The sequence below is a fragment of the Artemia sp. Qi Xiang Cuo genome, chromosome 11 (assembly GCF_049724085.1).
Source record: "Artemia sp. Qi Xiang Cuo chromosome 11, ASM4972408v1, whole genome shotgun sequence".
Lineage (NCBI taxonomy): Eukaryota > Metazoa > Arthropoda > Branchiopoda > Anostraca > Artemiidae > Artemia > Artemia sp. Qi Xiang Cuo.
The window spans coordinates 27,088,094-27,107,661 of NC_142804.1; the positions used below are offsets into that span (position 1 = coordinate 27,088,094).

General features: G+C 35.1%; 1 protein-coding gene across 1 annotated transcript in view; it reads right to left on the bottom strand.

Moving 5' to 3' along the window:
* Positions 1-19,568, bottom strand: part of LOC148946825 (cartilage oligomeric matrix protein-like) — a 262,924-nt gene that overhangs the window by 51,743 nt on the left and 191,613 nt on the right. The window contains exons 14-17 of the mRNA XM_089096438.1: positions 16,595-16,772; positions 9,361-9,536; positions 7,827-7,932; positions 3,465-3,586 (exon numbers count right to left, since the gene is read on the bottom strand). Coding sequence (XP_088952564.1) covers positions 3,465-3,586; positions 7,827-7,932; positions 9,361-9,536; positions 16,595-16,772 — 582 coding nt within the window. The remainder of the gene's footprint in view (positions 1-3,464; positions 3,587-7,826; positions 7,933-9,360; positions 9,537-16,594; positions 16,773-19,568) is intronic.

The following is a 19,568-nucleotide window of genomic DNA, read 5'->3' on the forward strand; positions in this document are numbered from 1 at the left end:
GAGGTTTCAAGCTGCTATCTGCAAAAATGTGAAATTGGGTATTTTTTGCCAGAAGAGAGATCACGGATGCGTGTTTATTTGTTTTTTTGTTTCTTTTCCCTAGAGTTGATCGTATAAACTTAGAGGTACTAGAATGTTATAAGAGGGCTCATTTTAACGATAATAAAAATTTCTAGTGCCTTTTTTAAGTGACCAAAAAAATGAAGGGCAACTTGGCCCCCTCCCACGCTCATTTTTCCCCAAAGTCATCCAGATCAAAATTTTGAGATAGCCATTTTGTTCAGCTTGGTTGGAAATATAGTAACTATGTCTTTGAGGATGATTTAATCCACCAAAGTCCCCAGGGAAATGGCTGAAAGTTATGAACTTTGCCTAATGTTTATATAGATTATTGGTTATTGGGAAGTATACAGACGTTTTCAATGGGGAATTTTTTTCTGGTAGTGGGTGGGGGTGGGTTGGGGGTTACGCGAGAGGATCGTTCCATGGAGGAAGTTTCCATGGGGGAAGGGACATTTCTATGAAGGGGGAACCAAATTTCCCAGCATTATTTAAACAAACAATCATAAATTAAATAAAAAAACAAGTTTTACAACTGAAAGTAAGGAGCAACATCAAAACTTAAAACGAGCAGAAATCCCTGTGTATATGATTGGGTTATCCCCTAGTCAATACCTCGCTGTTTACGCTAAGGTGTTTTCAGTCATATCATAAGATCTATTTATTCTAATTAACGGCCTTTTGATTAAAGGGTCATTCTTAAAGAATTGAAACACAATTCGAACTTTAGCGTAAAGAGCGAGGTATTGACTAGGAGGCGAACCCCCTAATATACCTAATAAAAATATACAAATATAGAGGTTCGTTACGTAAGTTAATTAGTAAATTACGTGTATTTATTACTAATAAAAAAGTTCATAAATCAAATGAAACAACTTTCGAGAAAGCCCTTTAACCAAAAAAAGTAAAATTAATATGCAAATTTTGTTTTAATTATTCATGTACGGTGAGCCCAAATCAAAACCTACATTAATTCAAAAACGTTCAGAAATTAAATAAAAAAAACAAGTATTTTTAACTGAAAGTAAGGAGCGACATTAAAACTAAAAATAAATAGATATTATTCCGTATTTGGAAGGGCCCCTCCTCAACGCCTCGCTCTTTACGCTAAAGTTTTTTGTTGTTTTAAAAAATAAAGATGTGAGACAGAGTTAAAATTTAGCGTAAACAGCGAGGCATTGAGGAGGGGACAGCCCCTTTCAAATACGGAATGATTTCTGTTCGTTTTAAGTTTTAATATCACTCCTTACTTTCGGTTCAAAAAACTTGTTTTCTTATTTAATCTTATACAAATTCGAAAAGAATTTGCATCGAAAAGCTTAATTTATAAAGCTGAGTAAAAAAAGAAGGAAACACAGCTTATAGTACGTGATGCGGGGAATAAATAGAAACAACAGTCAGTGCCCTTACACGTTTGTTTTCGTCACATGAACTGAATATTTTACATGGAAGAGCTAGCCAATGTTTTGCTTTTCCATTCCCTCGGAAACATTCCCTTAAACGTTTCGTGGAAGTTTTAACTTACTAACCTAAAATATTTTTGATATAATATAGATACAATCTTTTTGACAACCTGGATGGATATAGTGTGTTTGATTTAGTTCAATATTCCAGGAAAGTTTCCACTTATACACTTAGCCGGCCTTGAGACACTGCAGATACACCCTTTTGATGACCTGGATGCACATAGTGTCTTTTGATTTAATTCAACACCTCCTGAACACTCCTTCAAAATTTTCAACTTAATACTTATATTGCAGATTCGGCATTTTGACAAGCTATACGCACATATCATCTTTTGATTTAGTTTAAAATCCATCTCAACATTCCCAGAAACTTTCAACTTGATACTCGTAGATATTCCTGAGATATTGAAAATGCACCCTTTAGGCCACCTGGATGCAAATAGCGTGTTTTATTTAGTTCGGAATCCTCCCAGCATTCCCTGAAACTTTCAAATTAATAACTTTAGCTATTTCTGAGATTTTTCAGATATGCCTTTTAACAAACAAGCACGTAGTGTCTTTTGATTTATTTCAGCATCCTCCGCAAAATTCCTTGAAAGTTTCAACTTAATACCCATAGCCATTTCTGAGCTTTTGTAGATACGTTTTTTGACAACCTGGATGCACATAGTGTATTTTAATTAGTTCAACATCCTCCTAAGATTCCCTGAAAGTTTCAACATATACCCTTAACCATTCACGAGATTTTGAAAGTAAGCTCTTTTGACAATTCGGATGCATATAGCGTTGTTTGATATAGTTCAACATCCCCTGAAAGTCTCTGCTTAATATACTTAGCCGTTCCTGAGATATTGCTGATACGTAGTTTTTACAACCTCAAGATATATAGTATTTTTGTTTTATTTCAACACTCCCATCAAAATTTCCTTTCAACTTAATACCATTAGCTTTTCCTGAGATATTGTATATGCTATTTTGACAACCTGGATGCACATGGTATTTTTTGATTAAGTTCATATCCCCTGAAAGTTTCAACTTAATATCCATAGTGGTTCTTGAAATATTGCTGATAGGTCACTTTTACAACCTGAACGCACATGGTGTCTTGTGTTTTATTTGAGCACCCCCACCTTCTCTGAACAATCTCTAAAAGTTTGAACTTAATATAGTCAGCCATTCCTGAGATAAACCCATTTCATTACCAAACACATATTTAAACAATTGCCAATTTGTAATATTTAATGCCCTTTCCCCACTGCCTTTGGGGTCATGTGGTCCCCATAGGAATTTTATTGGACTTTCGATTATTTTGAACAAAATGGGTATCAAAAATATTTAGGCAAATTACTTTGGAGTTTACGGGGGGGGGGCTATCAAAAAATGACAAGGAAGAAGGGCCGTTTTCCCTCCAAGCACTTTTGATTCTCAAAATGGGCACTAGAACTTTCAATTTCCAATCTAATGAACCCCATCTGAAGTTTCTACGACCTCCTCTCCATATAAAGCGGCTTTGGGAAAGTAATAAAAGCAATAAATAATATGTTAAAAGCTTATGGGTCGTTATTAAAAGCAACGCTAGAGCGTTGGCTCCGACTTATTTTGAAATCTTTGAAAGTAGAATATTATTAACAAAATATAATTTGTTTGCCAAGTCTTAAGTAGCTTCCACTTGTACTCTGTTTCTAAGTTTATTTAATTCGTTTTTTCTGTAAAGCACATAAGATTCGTATTATAATTTAAGACAACCAATGTGGTTTTTTCTGCTTTTTTAGGGAAAGATGACGTGGAGTGAGTAAATTATCCCACTATTTATCCCCGACGAGAATAGGTTATTAGTAAATTTTTTCATTATCTTCAGTTGATGAAACAAAACTAACAAGAATTAGTCTCAGTGCACCAACTTGAACATTTCCTAGTAAAAAAGAACAATATACGCACCCACAGCTAATCCTGGATCACTATTCATAGTTTGGACTATTTCAGCTCCTTTATTATAGATGACCCAATTTGGGTCAATTTGGGAGTCTCCTTCAGGATCCAACACAACTGTCTGGTAAGTCCTAAAAATAAAAAGCTTAGCTTATATACTAAAATCCAGGGACCAATAAAGTATGAGGGTGTGTCGACCAAATTTTCACTTTCAGGTCAATAATTGAGAAGTGCCTGAGTTATAAAACACCTTTGGTCTCAGTTTTATAGATTATGACCAAGCGTTCTTTTCTGTTGATAAAAGAGCTTTAGCGAAGGTCTTGTCCTTGTATGGCATACCAGACAAATACATTAAAGTGATAAGTGCTATATACGAAAGTAACATTGCTGTGGTTAAGGTAAGAAATGAGGTTATCAGCTGGTTTCATATTAAATCAGGAGTTAAGCAGGATTATGTTCTATCTACCTTTATATGGATCATTTTGATGTACTTTGTCTTAAGGAGCACAGCAATGGCAACGGGAGAACAGGGAATAAAATGGGGAGGAAAAACTCCCCTGGACTTAGATTATGCTGATGATTAAAGCATCCTAGATGAAAGTGTGATCAAAATGAATGAACTTTTAGAGGTTTTGCCAGTTCAGGGCGCTAGAACAGGTTTGAAAATTAATATTAAGAAGACTAAGTCATTAAGGCTAGGAATAAGAAAAGATGTAAGTGAAGACGGTAACAAGAATATTGATCAGTTGGACAGCTTCACTTACCTTGGTAGTATTATTAGTGAAGACAGCGGAGCAATAAAGGTGTTAAAATTAGAATAGCCAAGGTTCAGGGTTTCTTTTTTCACAGTTAAAAGAGTTTGGAGGACTAGGAAGATAAGTCCGCAATCCAAGATTAGAATATTGGAAGCTGCAGTGATGACAGTGGTCAAATATAGTTCCGGAGCATGGGCGCTCCGAAAAGCGGATGAAGATTTGCTAGATGTTTTCCAGAGAAATTACCTACAGATTGATCTGGGTGTCGGCTAACAGACCGTATTTCAAACAGTAGGCTGTACGAAAAGTGGGGTTCAATCTTGCTTTCTAGGACTATAATGAGAAAAAGGTTGAGATAGCTAGGGCACGTTCTGTGGATTAAGGATGACAGATTGCCGAAGATTGTCCTTTTGGGCAAACTATCTAGGGCTAAACAGAAAGCAGGTCGTTTGCGGTTGGGGTGAGAGGATGTCATAAAGAAAGCTTTAGGGAAAATGGGAACTTCCTAGGATAGTATAAAGAGGGAGGCTTTCTGGCAGAATTTTTTTTTTAAATTAATTTTAAATTTATCACTCTTGTCAAGTTTCATTCTTTTTGCCATAAAATCGTGTTATTGCACTGTTGTTATAGCCGTTCTTTCAAAAAATGGCAAGACACAATTAGAAGGTTTGCCATCACCTGGGATCAGTAATTTACACAGGTCAGTCCTTCGCAGCACGTTTTTTAACCAGAACTTCCGTATTATATGACAGAGTTTAACATACCACGCTGTAGTTTCAAAAAGATAATAATAATTTTGATCATATCTTAAAGTTGAATCTAGAGAAAAAAAGTTACAGAGAAGAAAATACATCAAGGATGTGGACCTGGAGACTAGTGAAATTGAAAAAACAGCAAAAACGTGTTCCTATTTTATCAACACTTAAGGAGTAAATAAAGAAATTTTCCTAAACTGGATATCTCCGTCAATATACAGGGTCATGTCCAAATTGGAACTATGGCTGGTCCCTTATCTTTACTTAGCGGCTTTTATAATCCTTGATTTTTTTTTCCATAGAAAATGAGTCCCTAGTCATGCTCTCAGTTCTCGTTAGTGTTTTATGGAGAGCACGCTGTTGGGCGGAATGTCTCTCAAAAAGATCTCTTCCAAATTTAACACCATACTATTTATCATAAATTTAAGATGTTTAAATGGCCCGTATGCTCCTGTCAGTCCATCAAAAACCGTATGACAGACACTATATCAACTTGCTTTGTGGGTCATGCTCTTCTTGTTACAGATAAGAACCATCCAAGAAAAAAGACACGCGACAATAATTAACAGATGCCAGATTTAAAAGCTTGATTTTTTTCTTCGGTTAATATTTCATTGGATTGAACTGTAGTTCCGTTAAAAACTGCCACCTTGTCCTTTCTAAGGGGATGACAAATAATTAATTAATGCACCGATGTCAAAGGTCCTATTTCCACTTGAATGAATGTAGTTCGGGCACTACATAACTTTCCATATGTTAAAGAATTTTTTGGATTATAAATCAAACATATACAAGAACACACAGAGTAACGAGGGCTGTCATTTTTAGCTTGTCATTTTTTTAAGTCTGAACATAGGAAAAATATTTAAAGCGTAACAGGTCTTGTATTATATAAGGTATGGTACAAAGCTATGCAAGTTTTAATGTATATTCGTACAGTAGTAAATTATACATGTGATACACCAAGTGTATAGAAGTCCAAGAACTTTTCTGTTAATTGACAACCCCTATCTTTTTTGCATTTCCGGTAACTCGCTACCACTAATGTTCTAGTTCTGGAAACACTATTTAATTGATAAAATAGACTTAGGCTAAACATAAAAAAAAACACATAAATGGCTTTAAGTTCAAGAATAAAAAAAACAGTACTGAATTAATATGATATGTTGACTTGATAAAAAAAAAATGCACAGAGTTTAAAGAAAGATTTGACATAGGATTAAATTATGAAAAGTTCCCAATCTACATTGGTGGCATAGAATCAGAAATTAGAGAGGAATCGATTTTTCTGGTAGTAAATAAACAAAAGTAGTTAGTTAACAGAAAAGTTGCGAAGCACAGTAAAGAAACCTGGAGTAGCCTACAATAACTAGAGATAGCAAACATGAAGGTACTGGAAGTAAATAAACGAAATGAATCTTTCATTATATTATTCTCTCTTGGCCACAAGTGATTGTTATATAATTTTACCAGAGATAGCACTCTAGTAAACTAGAGATAGCACTAAAGTGAGCCATTAAAAACGTAAATGAGCCACCCCATTTCATAGAATCGATTCTCTACTTTTTTCATCACATATTTCACCAAGAAAAATATACAAATCTTAAGATAAGAGCTATGTTTTTTTATAGCTAAACATGTCTCAGTTATGACAGCTAGATGTTACATCTTTCACGATTTGTATATTTCAGCTAAATACTCTAAATTTACATTCTCATAACATAATTTCCTTATTCTAAGTTCAGACGAGTGTGGTTTTGACAAAATCGTTTAAGGATTTTTTTTTTCACTTCAACTTAAAGTAGTTTAAAGATATCAAATATGATTATTTTAGGGCAAAATAATATAAAAATCGTTAAAGTTTTCCTAGTACCCTTATAGAATATCTTGAAAACATTTCAAGCTGAAAAAAGAGACAAAATGCTTAAATGTTATTGCCAAAATCCTAGGCATTGAATTCAGCCTGAGACATAAAATCTGAAAGCAGTAACCACCACTACTACTACTACTAACAGCTCACTGTCACATAAAGCCGTCTGAGGCCAACAGAGCTGCAAAAGTTCCTCCCCCATCCCAATCTATTCAAAGCCTAACTCTTTACACCCTCCTAAGAAGTTCCCATTTATGTTAAACCTTTATTTATGAAACCCTCCCACCCAATGTGGGGGCGACCTGTCTTTCGTTTGGTCCTAGATGGTATTTCGACAAGAACGATCCTGGACAATCCATCATCCTTCATCCGCAGAGCATGTCCTTGCCATCTCAACCTTTCTCTCATATAGCCTTTGAAAGCGGGATTGACACACTTTTTTCGCACAGCTTACTGTTCGAGATACGGTCAGTCGGTCGGGTACCCAAAACAATCCGTAGACAAGTACGGTAATAAACACCTTAAAAAAAGGGATGTTTTTCTCTAATCAAACTCCTAAGATCATCATTATAGATGAGAAAAAGGAGATTTGTAGGCTCATCATAAAACAAAGAAGTTTAATAAGAATACTATCTGGGCTTCTATCAAAGTATTCTTTTATCGGTAAATTGCCCTTAATTACCAAGTTATGCAAATGATTGACGTTAGTTATGTTATACAAGTAATGGGCGTTGAGGAGGACATTTAGTGTCTTTGCATTCATTCCTAAGAACTGAGCGTGGAGTGGAATAATAAATATATGAAAAAAAGGTCCTAAAACTAGAGACACGAGATTTTCTCAGTTCAATTTGCAAAAAAAATAGATAAAAAAAGCGAAACTTTTTGGAAGACAATAACACTCTTTAGATTTTCTTGGCCATTACACCGTAAAAAAATTAATTAGTTATTTACTAGTGATATGATTTAAAAAATTAAGTTGTAAATTTCAAACCTGAAGTCAGTTGCATAGATTTTTGTGTTATTTGGGCAATTATCCTCAAAATTCAGGACATTGTCACCATCATAGTCGTCCTGACATATATCACCAATACCATCGTCTGAAAGAAAAACAAAACAAAAAACTAAACAAGCAAACGAAATAGACAGTAAATTTAATAATCCACTTTCTAAGGGATATGGCACCGAAGAAGTTTTTAAGAGGGGAGAGGATATGCCTTCAAATTTCGATTCCAAAAGAATTAGGGGGGAGGGAGGTCAGGGTTTTCCAAAATTAATGGTTGGCTGGCGAAGGATTTAGTCCTTTTTTGCATATATTTGGCTTTCTAAAGGGGGTTGGGCAAATCACTGTCTAATCCTGCATACCCAAAAATCTAATGATTTTAATTATTCTTTTTTTTTAGCATTGTAATTTTTATTTATTTTCCTTTTTCTGCTTTGATGGTTTTGAGTCAACACCCCTCCTTTCCTCTCTGTAAAATAGTTTCTCCCGTATATGCCCGATTAACATCAAATTTACTACAAAACATAATGATTTTTGGTATTTTTCCCCCGTAAGTTTCTAGGATTTTCATATAGGTATTGCTATGTTTTTTTTTCTATTTCCGCGACGTTGGTACCACCTCATCAGCTGATTTGCAACAAAACTAACAAAATGTTCAACCTGAACAATTATTTTATAAAATCACTAATTCATTTCGTTAACTAAACGCTCATCTTTTCACAAAGGGCTTGCCCGTACTAGAGTAGAACAACGCCACCTGGGCATTTCCATCTATAGCGACTCTAAACCTTGTTGCCTTATTACAGTATCTCAAAATTAACGGGATAAATGTGTGTGAATCTATAATCGATGGCACCGATAAAACAGCTTTTGTCCAGGGAGATAAAAACAACCAGAAGTGTAAATCCCTGAATGCTAGTCCAAGAAAATCTCCATGTATGCGATTCAACTGCCTTCAGATCCCGTAGCCCCTGAGATTATGCAACAGAATTGGATTTCACAAAACGTCATATTCCTCTTACATGTATGTACGCAGGAGATGGACAGCAGTGGCGCTAATTAGAGGGAAGCACTTGGCTCGCTATATCACCCTAGATTAAAAAATACGATTTTTGGTATTTTCATTGAAAAATACCCTTTTTTGGATTTACTTCGAAAAAAGTTCGAACAAACGAAATTGCCAAATTGCAAACTCCAACCTTGATTTTGAAAAATACATTTCATCACCCCTCCCCTGCATTTTCGTGGATTGACGTCCCTGGTAGAGTGCCATTTTTACCAGATATTCCAAGATTTCAACAATTTTTTATGTGTTTTTGCCCGCGATTATTTATATTTCTCACAATATTAACCTGTTCTTGTGGTCATTTTTTCATCCCTTCCCCCGTCAGCTTAGAAGAGTGAAGTGTATTTGTTTTACTTGGGTCTTATTTTATCGTTAAAAAGAAGGATTCTGATTTGATTGTTTCAGTTATGACTGCATAAAAACGTGTTATTGTGAACGTAATATTATTAAGCAACTTACTATCTTCATCGCTTTGGTTAGGGTTATAAACGATTGGACAGTTATCTCTTTCATTTAATATTCCGTCATTATCAGCATCAGGATCACAATCGTCACCAATACCATCATCATCAGCGTCTTTTTGGTCACTGTTTGGAAGGTTTGGGCAATTGTCGACTGTATCTTGGACACCATCCCTGTGAGAAAATATCATGTAAAAATTTTACATGGTAAAGAAACAAGGGTACTTGTGCATTATACGGGCCCACAAAAGAAGTCCAGTTTGGTTAATGCTAATGAAATACAATAAAATAGGATGAATACATAATAGTTTAGAAACAAATTTGGGATATATTTTTGCACATTAAGGTGGGGGTGGGGTGGGGGGGGGGGTAAAGCATTACATATATTAAATAAATATCCTAACCTAACCCAGGTACCTTTTCCCCCCTAAACTCCAAGAAAACAACAGTTTAAATATCGTAAACACAATGATAACCACGCTTTGCATTCCATTTCTCTATTGAAATACCCGTTTAGAGGGTTTCATCTCTCGTTCCCCTGATACAGTATTTTGCGGTGGGCCCGTATTATGCACAAATACCGAAACAAGTACATGTTAAAGGCACAAATCGCAAAAATTTTGTTAAAATGGTTCTCTGGCTTTAAGAGGGTTTAGGGGTGACTCTTATTTTTAGTAATTTCTGTTCATTTTGAGCTTGGCTTAACTATTCATTTTAATTTCTGTTTATTCTAGGATTCATCTAGTTACCCATAGCAGTATATGTTATCAACATGTTTTGTGTGATTACTCATTTTAATGTCTGTTCGTTCTGGGTTTCCTTAGTTCATTCATCTTAGTTTTTGAAGTTTGAATTACTATTTGACTTTATTTCTGCTTGTTTAGGTTTTAATATAGCTCTTCACTATTCTTTTAAGAACTCATTTCTTTTTGTTACTTTTTTGAACATTGATGTCGGTTAATTTTTTAATTGCCATGGTGTTATTATTGGTTAATTGTAGGATATTTCTAAAGTTTAAGTTAGTTATTCTGCTAAAGTTTTGTCTTTTGAAATTTTGTTTTTTGAAAATTTTGCAAAATCTGAATATTTGATTAAAATGTTCAAGCAGCCATGGATTTGTGCAACAGTTTTTCCTGGTATTTTTACTACCAAATTTTGGGAGAATGTGTAGGGGGATTTATTCATGTTAATTAAATATCTGCATAATTTTTGGGCGTCTACCGGGCTGAACCCATCGTGTAGACGCCCTTAAATATACACCTATTTTACTCCACTACTTTATTCAAAAACCCTTTTTATGTTCTTCTTTGTTGTAACTGTTTCTTTGTTGGAATAAATAATAAATCCAGGCCAAGGTCATTTCATTTTTCATCTTGATAGAAGCTTCTTTGGCCCTATCTATGCGCCCTGACATTACAAAACGGATCAGCAAAAAAATGTCTTTTTTTTCGAGCTAAGAGTCAAAGGAGCCACATTTTTCTCCCGAAGTGTGTTGCTCTCATTAAGGTCCCTTTGTTCCACTCTACTTACCCTGAAAGTTCTATGTCGAGCAGGGAAAAATAATTGTTGGCCCATTCTCGGTGTCAAGAATCATTAACATGTCGATACAACAAGATATCAAGATTATCTGTCTTTCTTGAGGTCAAAATTGCCCTGTTTACATGCTCCGTAATTTTCAAGCCTAGACACAAAACAAATTTAAGGTCAATTTTTGTCATCGCGAATCAATTCATCGAAAAAAAGTTTTAATTTTTTGTCTCGAATCATTTCTCTGACGTCAATTTGTTTTGGCCTGCATTGGCCCAGCCCATTTTGCGTTACGTCAGATCCCCCTTGACCCAGGGGCTTACGGTTGCAGGTCTCAAGTTGATCAACGAAAACAGTTTCCTCTAACACCCTCTTTCTCCCAGCAAAAACTAGTGGTCCCCTTAGCCCAATGACGATCATTGAAAGTTTCAAATTTCTGAAACAAAGCTCTTGTGCATTTTTGGGCCCTTTTTGGGGGGAAGAACGGGGTGAACCCCCAAGAAAAAACTATTTCTTGGACATAAAGGTCCTCTTGACCCAGGGGCTACAATTTTTGTTTTTAATTTATTCAGAACAAAAGAGCCTTTTGTCCGTTTTTGGGCCCAATTTTGAGGGTGAACCAATACGTTTTGCTTTTTTTTCAAATAGGAATCCCCTTAATAAGAGGGATTTCAGATATCACTTTCAAGACAGTTGAAGGAAGTTTTTTGATTTATTTCAAGGAAGCCCGTACCCTGAATCTGATTTTATCTTGTATATTAAGACCCCCTTAGTCAGGGAATGTACGGATGTAAGTTTCAAGGCATTTTGAAAAAAATCTTAGGCACTTTTTCTATTTATGTTCATAAATAGAAAAACATCAAAAATAGATGTATTTTTCTAATGTTTTTTCTATTTATTGGTACACTCTTTTTCGGCCATTTTCGGAGAGATGATGCCCTCAGACTATTTTTTATACATTAGGCTCCTCTTAACCAAGGGACTTTCTGCCGCAAATTTTAATTGCCCAGGGACAGAAGAGTTTTGGCTCACTTGCAGTTCTCCTAAACCCCAACACTATAAATAAAATCCCCCTTTAACTCAGGCAACAATTCTTGAAAGTTACAATCAAGTTGGAAAAAATAACCCTTTTTGGCCGCAATTTCGATAGGGTCTTGGCTCCAAACAACTTTTTTTAACATTAGGGTTAAATTGGCCGGGAAATTATGGTTTTAACTTCCAAGCAGTAAAAAAAAAGTTTGGCGTTAATTCAAAAACCAATATTTTCTTCATTTTTTTTTTTTGAATTAGAGTTCCCTTGATCCAAGGATTCTCCAATATCAGTGTCAAGCCAGTCGGAAAAAAAATTCTGGCCCCAGTTTTAGGGGCTCGAGCCACCAACCTTTTTTTATGCACGAGGATTTCTTTGGCCTAGGAACTTACGGGTCTAAGTTTTACGTTGTTAGATAAAAAAAAAAAGATCTTTGGAAAGGGTGGATAGGGGATAAGGTAAGGCTGTCAGGGTGGGGGGGGGAGAGGGAGTTGAGTATATTGAGTGATGGAGACTGGGTTGGTTATTATTATTTTTCTTTTACATTTTATATTATTATTTTCCTTTTATATTTTATTTATGTATTATCATTTTTAATTCAGTTATTTATTTATTTTTCTATATTTTTGTTCATTATTATTATTATTTTTTTTTATATATATATCGCAAACCTTCATAGGTTTTCTCCAGTGTGAAAGTGTTGTTTAATTTATTTATTTGTTTATGAATGTGGATTAATAAACTTATGAACTTATTCTTTTGGACATTTTTTATGCATTTGGGTATGTATGGCCCAATTACTTTAGGGTACATTTTTCAAGTTTATTGAAGAAATAAAATTGCCCTTTTTGGGAGGGGGAGCCAATGCACCAAAATCAATTTTTTTTGTGTATATTAGGATGGCCTTTGCCCATCTTCAGGTGATTTTTTTTTCTTTTTTTTGTAAATTGGAATCTCCTTGACTTAAGGAATTCCAGACATAGGTTTCAAGCAAGACTAAGAAAACCAAAACATTTTCTAATCCCAGTCTTGGGGGCCTGTGCCACTAAACTACACTGCTTTTGTGCCTGAGGGTTTTCTTGGCCCAGAAATTTACAGGTGTAAGTGTAAAGTCGTTTGGAAAAAAGTTTTTTGGTTCCCTGGCAAAAAGTTCTCTGGCATCACCAGGTAGTCGCAGGGAGGTAATCTTCCATCTCCTTGGCAGGGACATTGAATAGGAGTCAGGAACTTCATTCGGGAGGAGGGGAATCCCCCTATATTTTGAAAAAGTACCCTTTTTAGTATTTTCACTGAAAAACAGTAAAAAAAACACGTAGTAATTTCCTGAAAAAGTCCTAAAAACAACGAAATCACCCTTTGAATTTGAAAAATATATTCCGCCCAACATATTCGTGAATTGTCCCCCCTGGGTGGAGCTGTCCACGGTTGAGTAGCTTTAGATGTCAGTTCTGTAAAATCTGAGCTATCTGACATTGAATTGTCGGGAATTGAGGTATTTCCGTTCTGAGCTCTCTTGGGCTAAGGTCACAAGTATGAGGGTTGAGGTAGATAGGGTTGAATTGAGCTTGGGTTCGCTGAATACATCTTGAGCCTGCCTCTCGGATATTGGACAAAGAGGAGACTTTTGCAGCAGAAGCTCTTCTTTGCTCAATGACTGAATAATCGAACTGTAGGTTTACATATCCGGTTCTCTTATTAAGCTGGAGAGCCTTATCATTGTAAATTTGTAATGACTAAATCACATGTTCTGATACACGTAAATAATAAGATACATTTGTTATATTATGCAAATGGAGATATCCATACTGTTATGATAAAGCTTCAATACTATAGCACATGTTACTATGATTCTTCATACAACCTTAAAGCATGCGAATCGATAATTTTTAATCCTTATAGACTAATATCCTATGGAAAAATTCTGATTATGTTCAGCCAATATATTTCTGGACTGTCATAATTTAGTTACTGTCAAAGGATCAGTTTATGGATTCATGATATGCACAATGAAAGCTTTTGCCTTTCAAACACTTTCTTGGATTTTCATGAAAGAAGCTATACAAATTCACCACCAAGGGCGGATCCAGGATTTTTTTTCCGGGGGGGGGGGGCTTCAAACGGGGTACCCCCCCCCCTGGATACGGCCTTGTTCACCACTAAACATGTTTAAAAGAACTTGATAGATAATATATATAATAAATATAATAATAATAGGTATGATTTCTGCTCTAAACGAGTTTCTTGCGAGCTGCAATGCAAAAGGATCTGATTGCCAAGTCTTAACCAAGTTCAGCTGATCTCAGTTGAGCTTCGATTGTGGCTAGATCCAGCTCAGAGAGCTATCTAAACCTCTGTTATATCGGGAATTATATCGGATTCAACTGATTTTTAAAACTACTATGATCTGAACTTCGGTGTTAGCAAAAGTCTTATAGTGAATGGGCCTAGATTAATAGTTGATGCATTATCACAATAATCTTCAGAATAATCTTTTTTAAATCATCCACTGATTAAAACTGACTAATCAACTGATCTATCAAACATCTACCGTAGCTTGCACTTTCTAAACCATTAATGTTATCATAAATCTTTTTAATTAATCAAAGAAGTCAAATTTTTAGGTGAAGTTGGATTGAAAGAATAGCTAAAAATACGTATATAAATCGACGCACAAACTTTGCTTTAACGTTGAAAGAATCTCAAATATCCAACAAGCAATCTACAGCCTCGAAGAAAACAATAATAAATTATTTTTGCTTACCCCTAGAATCGCTCCCAAGATGTAAATAAATTCGGCTTTGCAGCCATGGGTGCCCAAAGAAGTCCTTATGGGGGAGGAGTTAAAAAGATTTGAACAGACAAGTGCCATATTTCTCTCCGAGGGCTCCAAAATTTTATACCCATAAATTAGACTAATCACGCTGAAATTTCTAAACTTTTCACACATAATAAAGCTAAAGTCAGTGCAATCATATCAACAAAATAACAATTCAATTTGCATTTTAAGTTATGTGAACAGCCAACAGCCGTTTCTGAAACTAAAAATCAAATAGATACGACACTAATGTAATAACAAACTTATAAATGAGCACTTTTAACCAATTGTGAAAATCAGCACAACCGCCTTGAGATAAACCATCGTTAGAATGGAAAATGTGACCACTGTGGCCAGAACAATTACAAATAAAAGGCTTCTGTGGCAGAGGAACTCCCCATAAGAAAAAATCAGTCTTTCAAGAACTTACTTTTGATATTCTGTTGTCTGATTAATGCCAAGATTAAGTCCTCTCGGATTAATCGAAGACATTAATCTTGTCTTTAAGCTTGATACAAAGATTACATTATAAGAAAATATTTCAAGATTATAGATCTTTGCAACGATGCCCTTTTGTCCACTAACTGCTTAACAAATTCGTTTATTGTATTTATTTAAATTTTGTAAAATAATTTAACCTAACATTTAAACTTAAATTTTTCAATATTAAATGAAAAACACTTTTTCAACTTTTAGTTTGTCAACTGGAAAAGTGAAGTAAGACTTCAAACGAATTCTGGCTACAAACACGTCTCGAGCAAATATTTCAAGAGGGCGGACTGACACTCTTGAAATAAAGCAAAATAGCATGCATGTCGATTGCGGTGGCCAATTGACCCTTCACTCTAGGTATTTCCCCTTCCCTGGATTTTGAAAAATACGTGTTTTCATATTTCAATTGAAAAAGTAGATAAAACAATAAAGTTGCCTCCTAGATTTAGAAAAGTACATTTTGCAACCCCCCCCCCTCTATATTTCCGTGAATTAACGTCCCTGTAAAACATGTTCTAAATCACTCGTATACGTCGTCAAAGCTGGATAACAAAATTTAAAAGGAAATTTTCTCGATAATAAGTTTTTGCAGATATGACTCTTAAAAGAAGTATGTAATTCGGAGGAAAAATAACTAATGACAATAAAGTTCCGATCGCTAAATATTAGTCTGGATAAGCATCTCTTATAATCAGGAATAACACTTAGGCCTCTTTTAGAGTTCTATGCACACAAAGTAATGGTTTCTTTAAAAAAATTTATTATGAAACATTTCACTTTTCTGCATTTTGTCTTGTTTCATGTCCCTAGCTGAAATACTGCTAAAAAAAATCAATGAAACTACAGGTATAGTTCGCCATTTAGAATATGTGCAAACCTCGCAACTTCAGGATACATGTGTTAGTCCAAAGATTACTGTTATATTCATCACGGTGGGTCCAATAAAACCTCGTATATTCAGTGCTTACGTATGGTTTCTTGAAGCTTTTCCATTCTCTTTAACAGCTTAAAATAAACTTATAAACGAGGTTTTGACCGTCCATTGGTGATCTGATCTAGTTTCGCTGGAGTTTTAAAACTAGGTAGGTACAGGGCCAAGTTTGAATACTTTTACCCTCTTGGGCTGATAGAAATTGTATTTGGATTATGGAATTTACATGAATTAGTCCTATCGGTAGAAGTTTGGTAAAAACTCTAAAAAAAGGTAATAAAATTACTCTCGTTTGCCTCAATTGGTATGATGGTTTTTCCCATTTGGTACAGCATAGGTAAAAAAAAAAAAAATTGCAGCCATAAGTAAAAAAAGAAACAGAAGAAACCACACTTTAACCTACAAGAAGCATCAGACTACGTCTGATGAGAACTCACCTATCACGATCTATGTTGTTGTCACAAGCATCACCAACAAGATCGTTGTCTGTATCAAACTGGGAAGGATTGGGAATGGTGGGACAGTTATCACAGGCATCACCCAGACCGTCCCCGTCGAGGTCGTTTTGGTCCGGATTTGGTGTTTTTGGACAATTATCCAAAGGGTTCAGGATTCCTATATCACAATATAAAATTACTTGAAAATCCAAAAAACATCACATAAATTCTATTTTGGCAAGCTCTTGCATTTTCACTGATGGGTATTAAGATATGATTTGAATATTAAGGATAAAAACATGCTTTTTTTGCAAAATGAGAAAGAAAAATCGAATTATCACCATAAATAAGCATTATATTCTTTGGAGCCTTTTCTCAACGCCCTTTTCCCTCTTCAAAGAAAACATGCTCCCTCTTCATGGCTTAAAGAAGTGCCAAGTAGTAATTAAAGCATTAAAGCAAGAAGTGGAACCATTTAGGACCAAAGATGAAAATAGATCAATTATAACTTCATCTGGCAACTGGCAAACTAGCTTTTACTTTCCATATGATATTAGTTCAATATCAGCTCAACAGATGTATATAAAAAAAAACACGTCTGGTGTGTATAATCCATCTGTTGGGGTTCTACCCCTGTTTCTTTTCTTTTTCAGATAAATGATCTGTTTTCGTTTCCGTAATTCCATTTTCTTAGATTTGCCTATAGTATAATTTTCAATGACGAGTTAAAGTTTCGTTGCTAAGCTATAGTTGTTTTGCAATAAGTAAGCTTTGAACTTAATTCTATTTTGGACTTCCTGGTTTGAGTCATTGAAAGATAAAGCAAATAAAAAGTTGAATGGGGATTGAGAGGATTGGCTGGGCCAAGGAAGGTCCACCCCTCTGAAAAGTTGCTGTACAGAATATTATTTTTGAGTTAGTCTGTATTTAGACCCCGTTTAGGGAAGCATATTTTTTGTTACTATATGTGACAAGTTGGAAGAATACAAGTAAGGTATTTTCTACAAACTGTGTACTAATTTTCCCGGAACCCAGGCAGCGTAGGAACAGAGCTACGAGATACCGTCATTATTATATTGACAGGGGGGTTTGTACCTCCAAGGAGAGAGTTAGAGATTTTTAGTGGTAACCCAGGGCGGGTACACTTGACCTTAGAAATTGGCAATTTGACCACTCGATCACGTTATCATACCCTGGGGCAGGGTATACTGTAAATTGGGTATTTACAACCCCGATATTTGTAGCTTACCAGTATAACACTGGTGCAAGCGGTGGTTACCACTATAACATTGGTGGCATCGTAGTTACCACTATAACACCATCTACAGCAGGATTTGCCGCTGAAATCTTACCCGCGGACGAAGGATTCGTCACCTTGCCTTAAAATATAATTAGAATTTGAAACTATTGAATTATTTTAGGAGACTAAAGATTATATCTTGCAAGACAGTCAAACCTTGCAGTTCGCTATGTTCCCACACGCGTGGCCGTCTCGGCATTAAATTATAGGGAACAGAAAAATAGTAATTTTCTTGTTGAGATTCTTTTGTCTTTTCTCTGTCATTACAACTTCAAATTAAACGTGTACGTTATACGGCTAATGGCCTGAGAAAATTGGTTGATATGTATCACAGACAGCATATTATAATGTTCTATTTAGGCAAAGAGTTCTTATTTTCTGAGCGTTGTTTCCTGCAAGTTTTGGCTTTATTTTGGCTATTAGAGATCTAGTAAAAAAGTGCTAATTACGAACTAACATTGGCTAGTTATGTCAATAAATACTTGATCTCTCTAGGTTAGAGCCTAATTAAAATTTTACATTAAAGAGCTACACCTCATTCCATAATGACCCGTGAGATTAAGCCTTAAAATGCAGACTATAATCCAAACCAGAGCTGTGTCACCCCCTGAACCGGGTACGCATTCGGAAAAGAATCGTCAGATCAATAACTTCCCTCCCTGAGATCACCGGTGTTTATGCCGGAATTAGTTTAGACAAGTAACATCTTTCTGAAGAATCGTATTTGGAAATGCCTTTTTTTTGCTTTTGCTCAAATTCAGCTAAGATGTTTTTTTTATGGAATCTTCACTAACATGAGGTATTGTATTATTTCTTTTCAAATTTCTTGAAATTCACATTTATAAATCACTATCAGGGTTCCCCTCGGGTTATCCTATGGGCAACCATAGAATAACTGGGTAAATATTAATCTTACCTTGTGTTTTTTGGCTATTTTTTGCGATCATAAAAGAATACGCTCTAATTGGCGGTCAGTATGACTTTTGGAGGGTAAATCTGTTAGAAAAGGAAGCAGCTCGTTCACATTGCGAATTCTTTGCTCATTGGAGATAGAAACAGACAGGACAAGTAAGAACTTCGTTAAGCGCAGTCAAGGCAGACCTCAAACCTATTGATGGGTTCAAATGGTATAGGTGAAGAAGGAATAAACAGGGATTGGAGATCACCAGTCCACACGCAGAAGACCGAGCGACTTGACATTCAAGCATCTACCACGTCGTACGGCCAGTGAGAGTTGAAGAGCTTGCGTACTGACGTATATACAAGTACAAGTGACTAATTGCTGTTAAATTTGTTATTATCGCTATTATATTTCTCTGCTTTTGTTCTTCTCATCTTTTTACACATTGTGACAATGACCTTCTAATAGTTCAGTTTTTCAGTTCAGTTCATTTTATTTAACATCAAAATACATTTAACAAATATGCCAATACCCGCCCCAAGAAAGATACCAAAAAGCACTTGCGACTGGGCGGGTACATACAACTCATTTACTAATTAATGATTAACTATAAAAAAAAAAAAAAAAAAAAAAAAAAAAAAAAAAAAAAAACTTAATAATAATAATAATAAAAAAACAAAAAACACTAAAAAACAAAAAAAAATCAATCTCATCAATTCATTTAATAATAATAATAGTAAAGATAAATAATAATAATAATAATAATAATAATA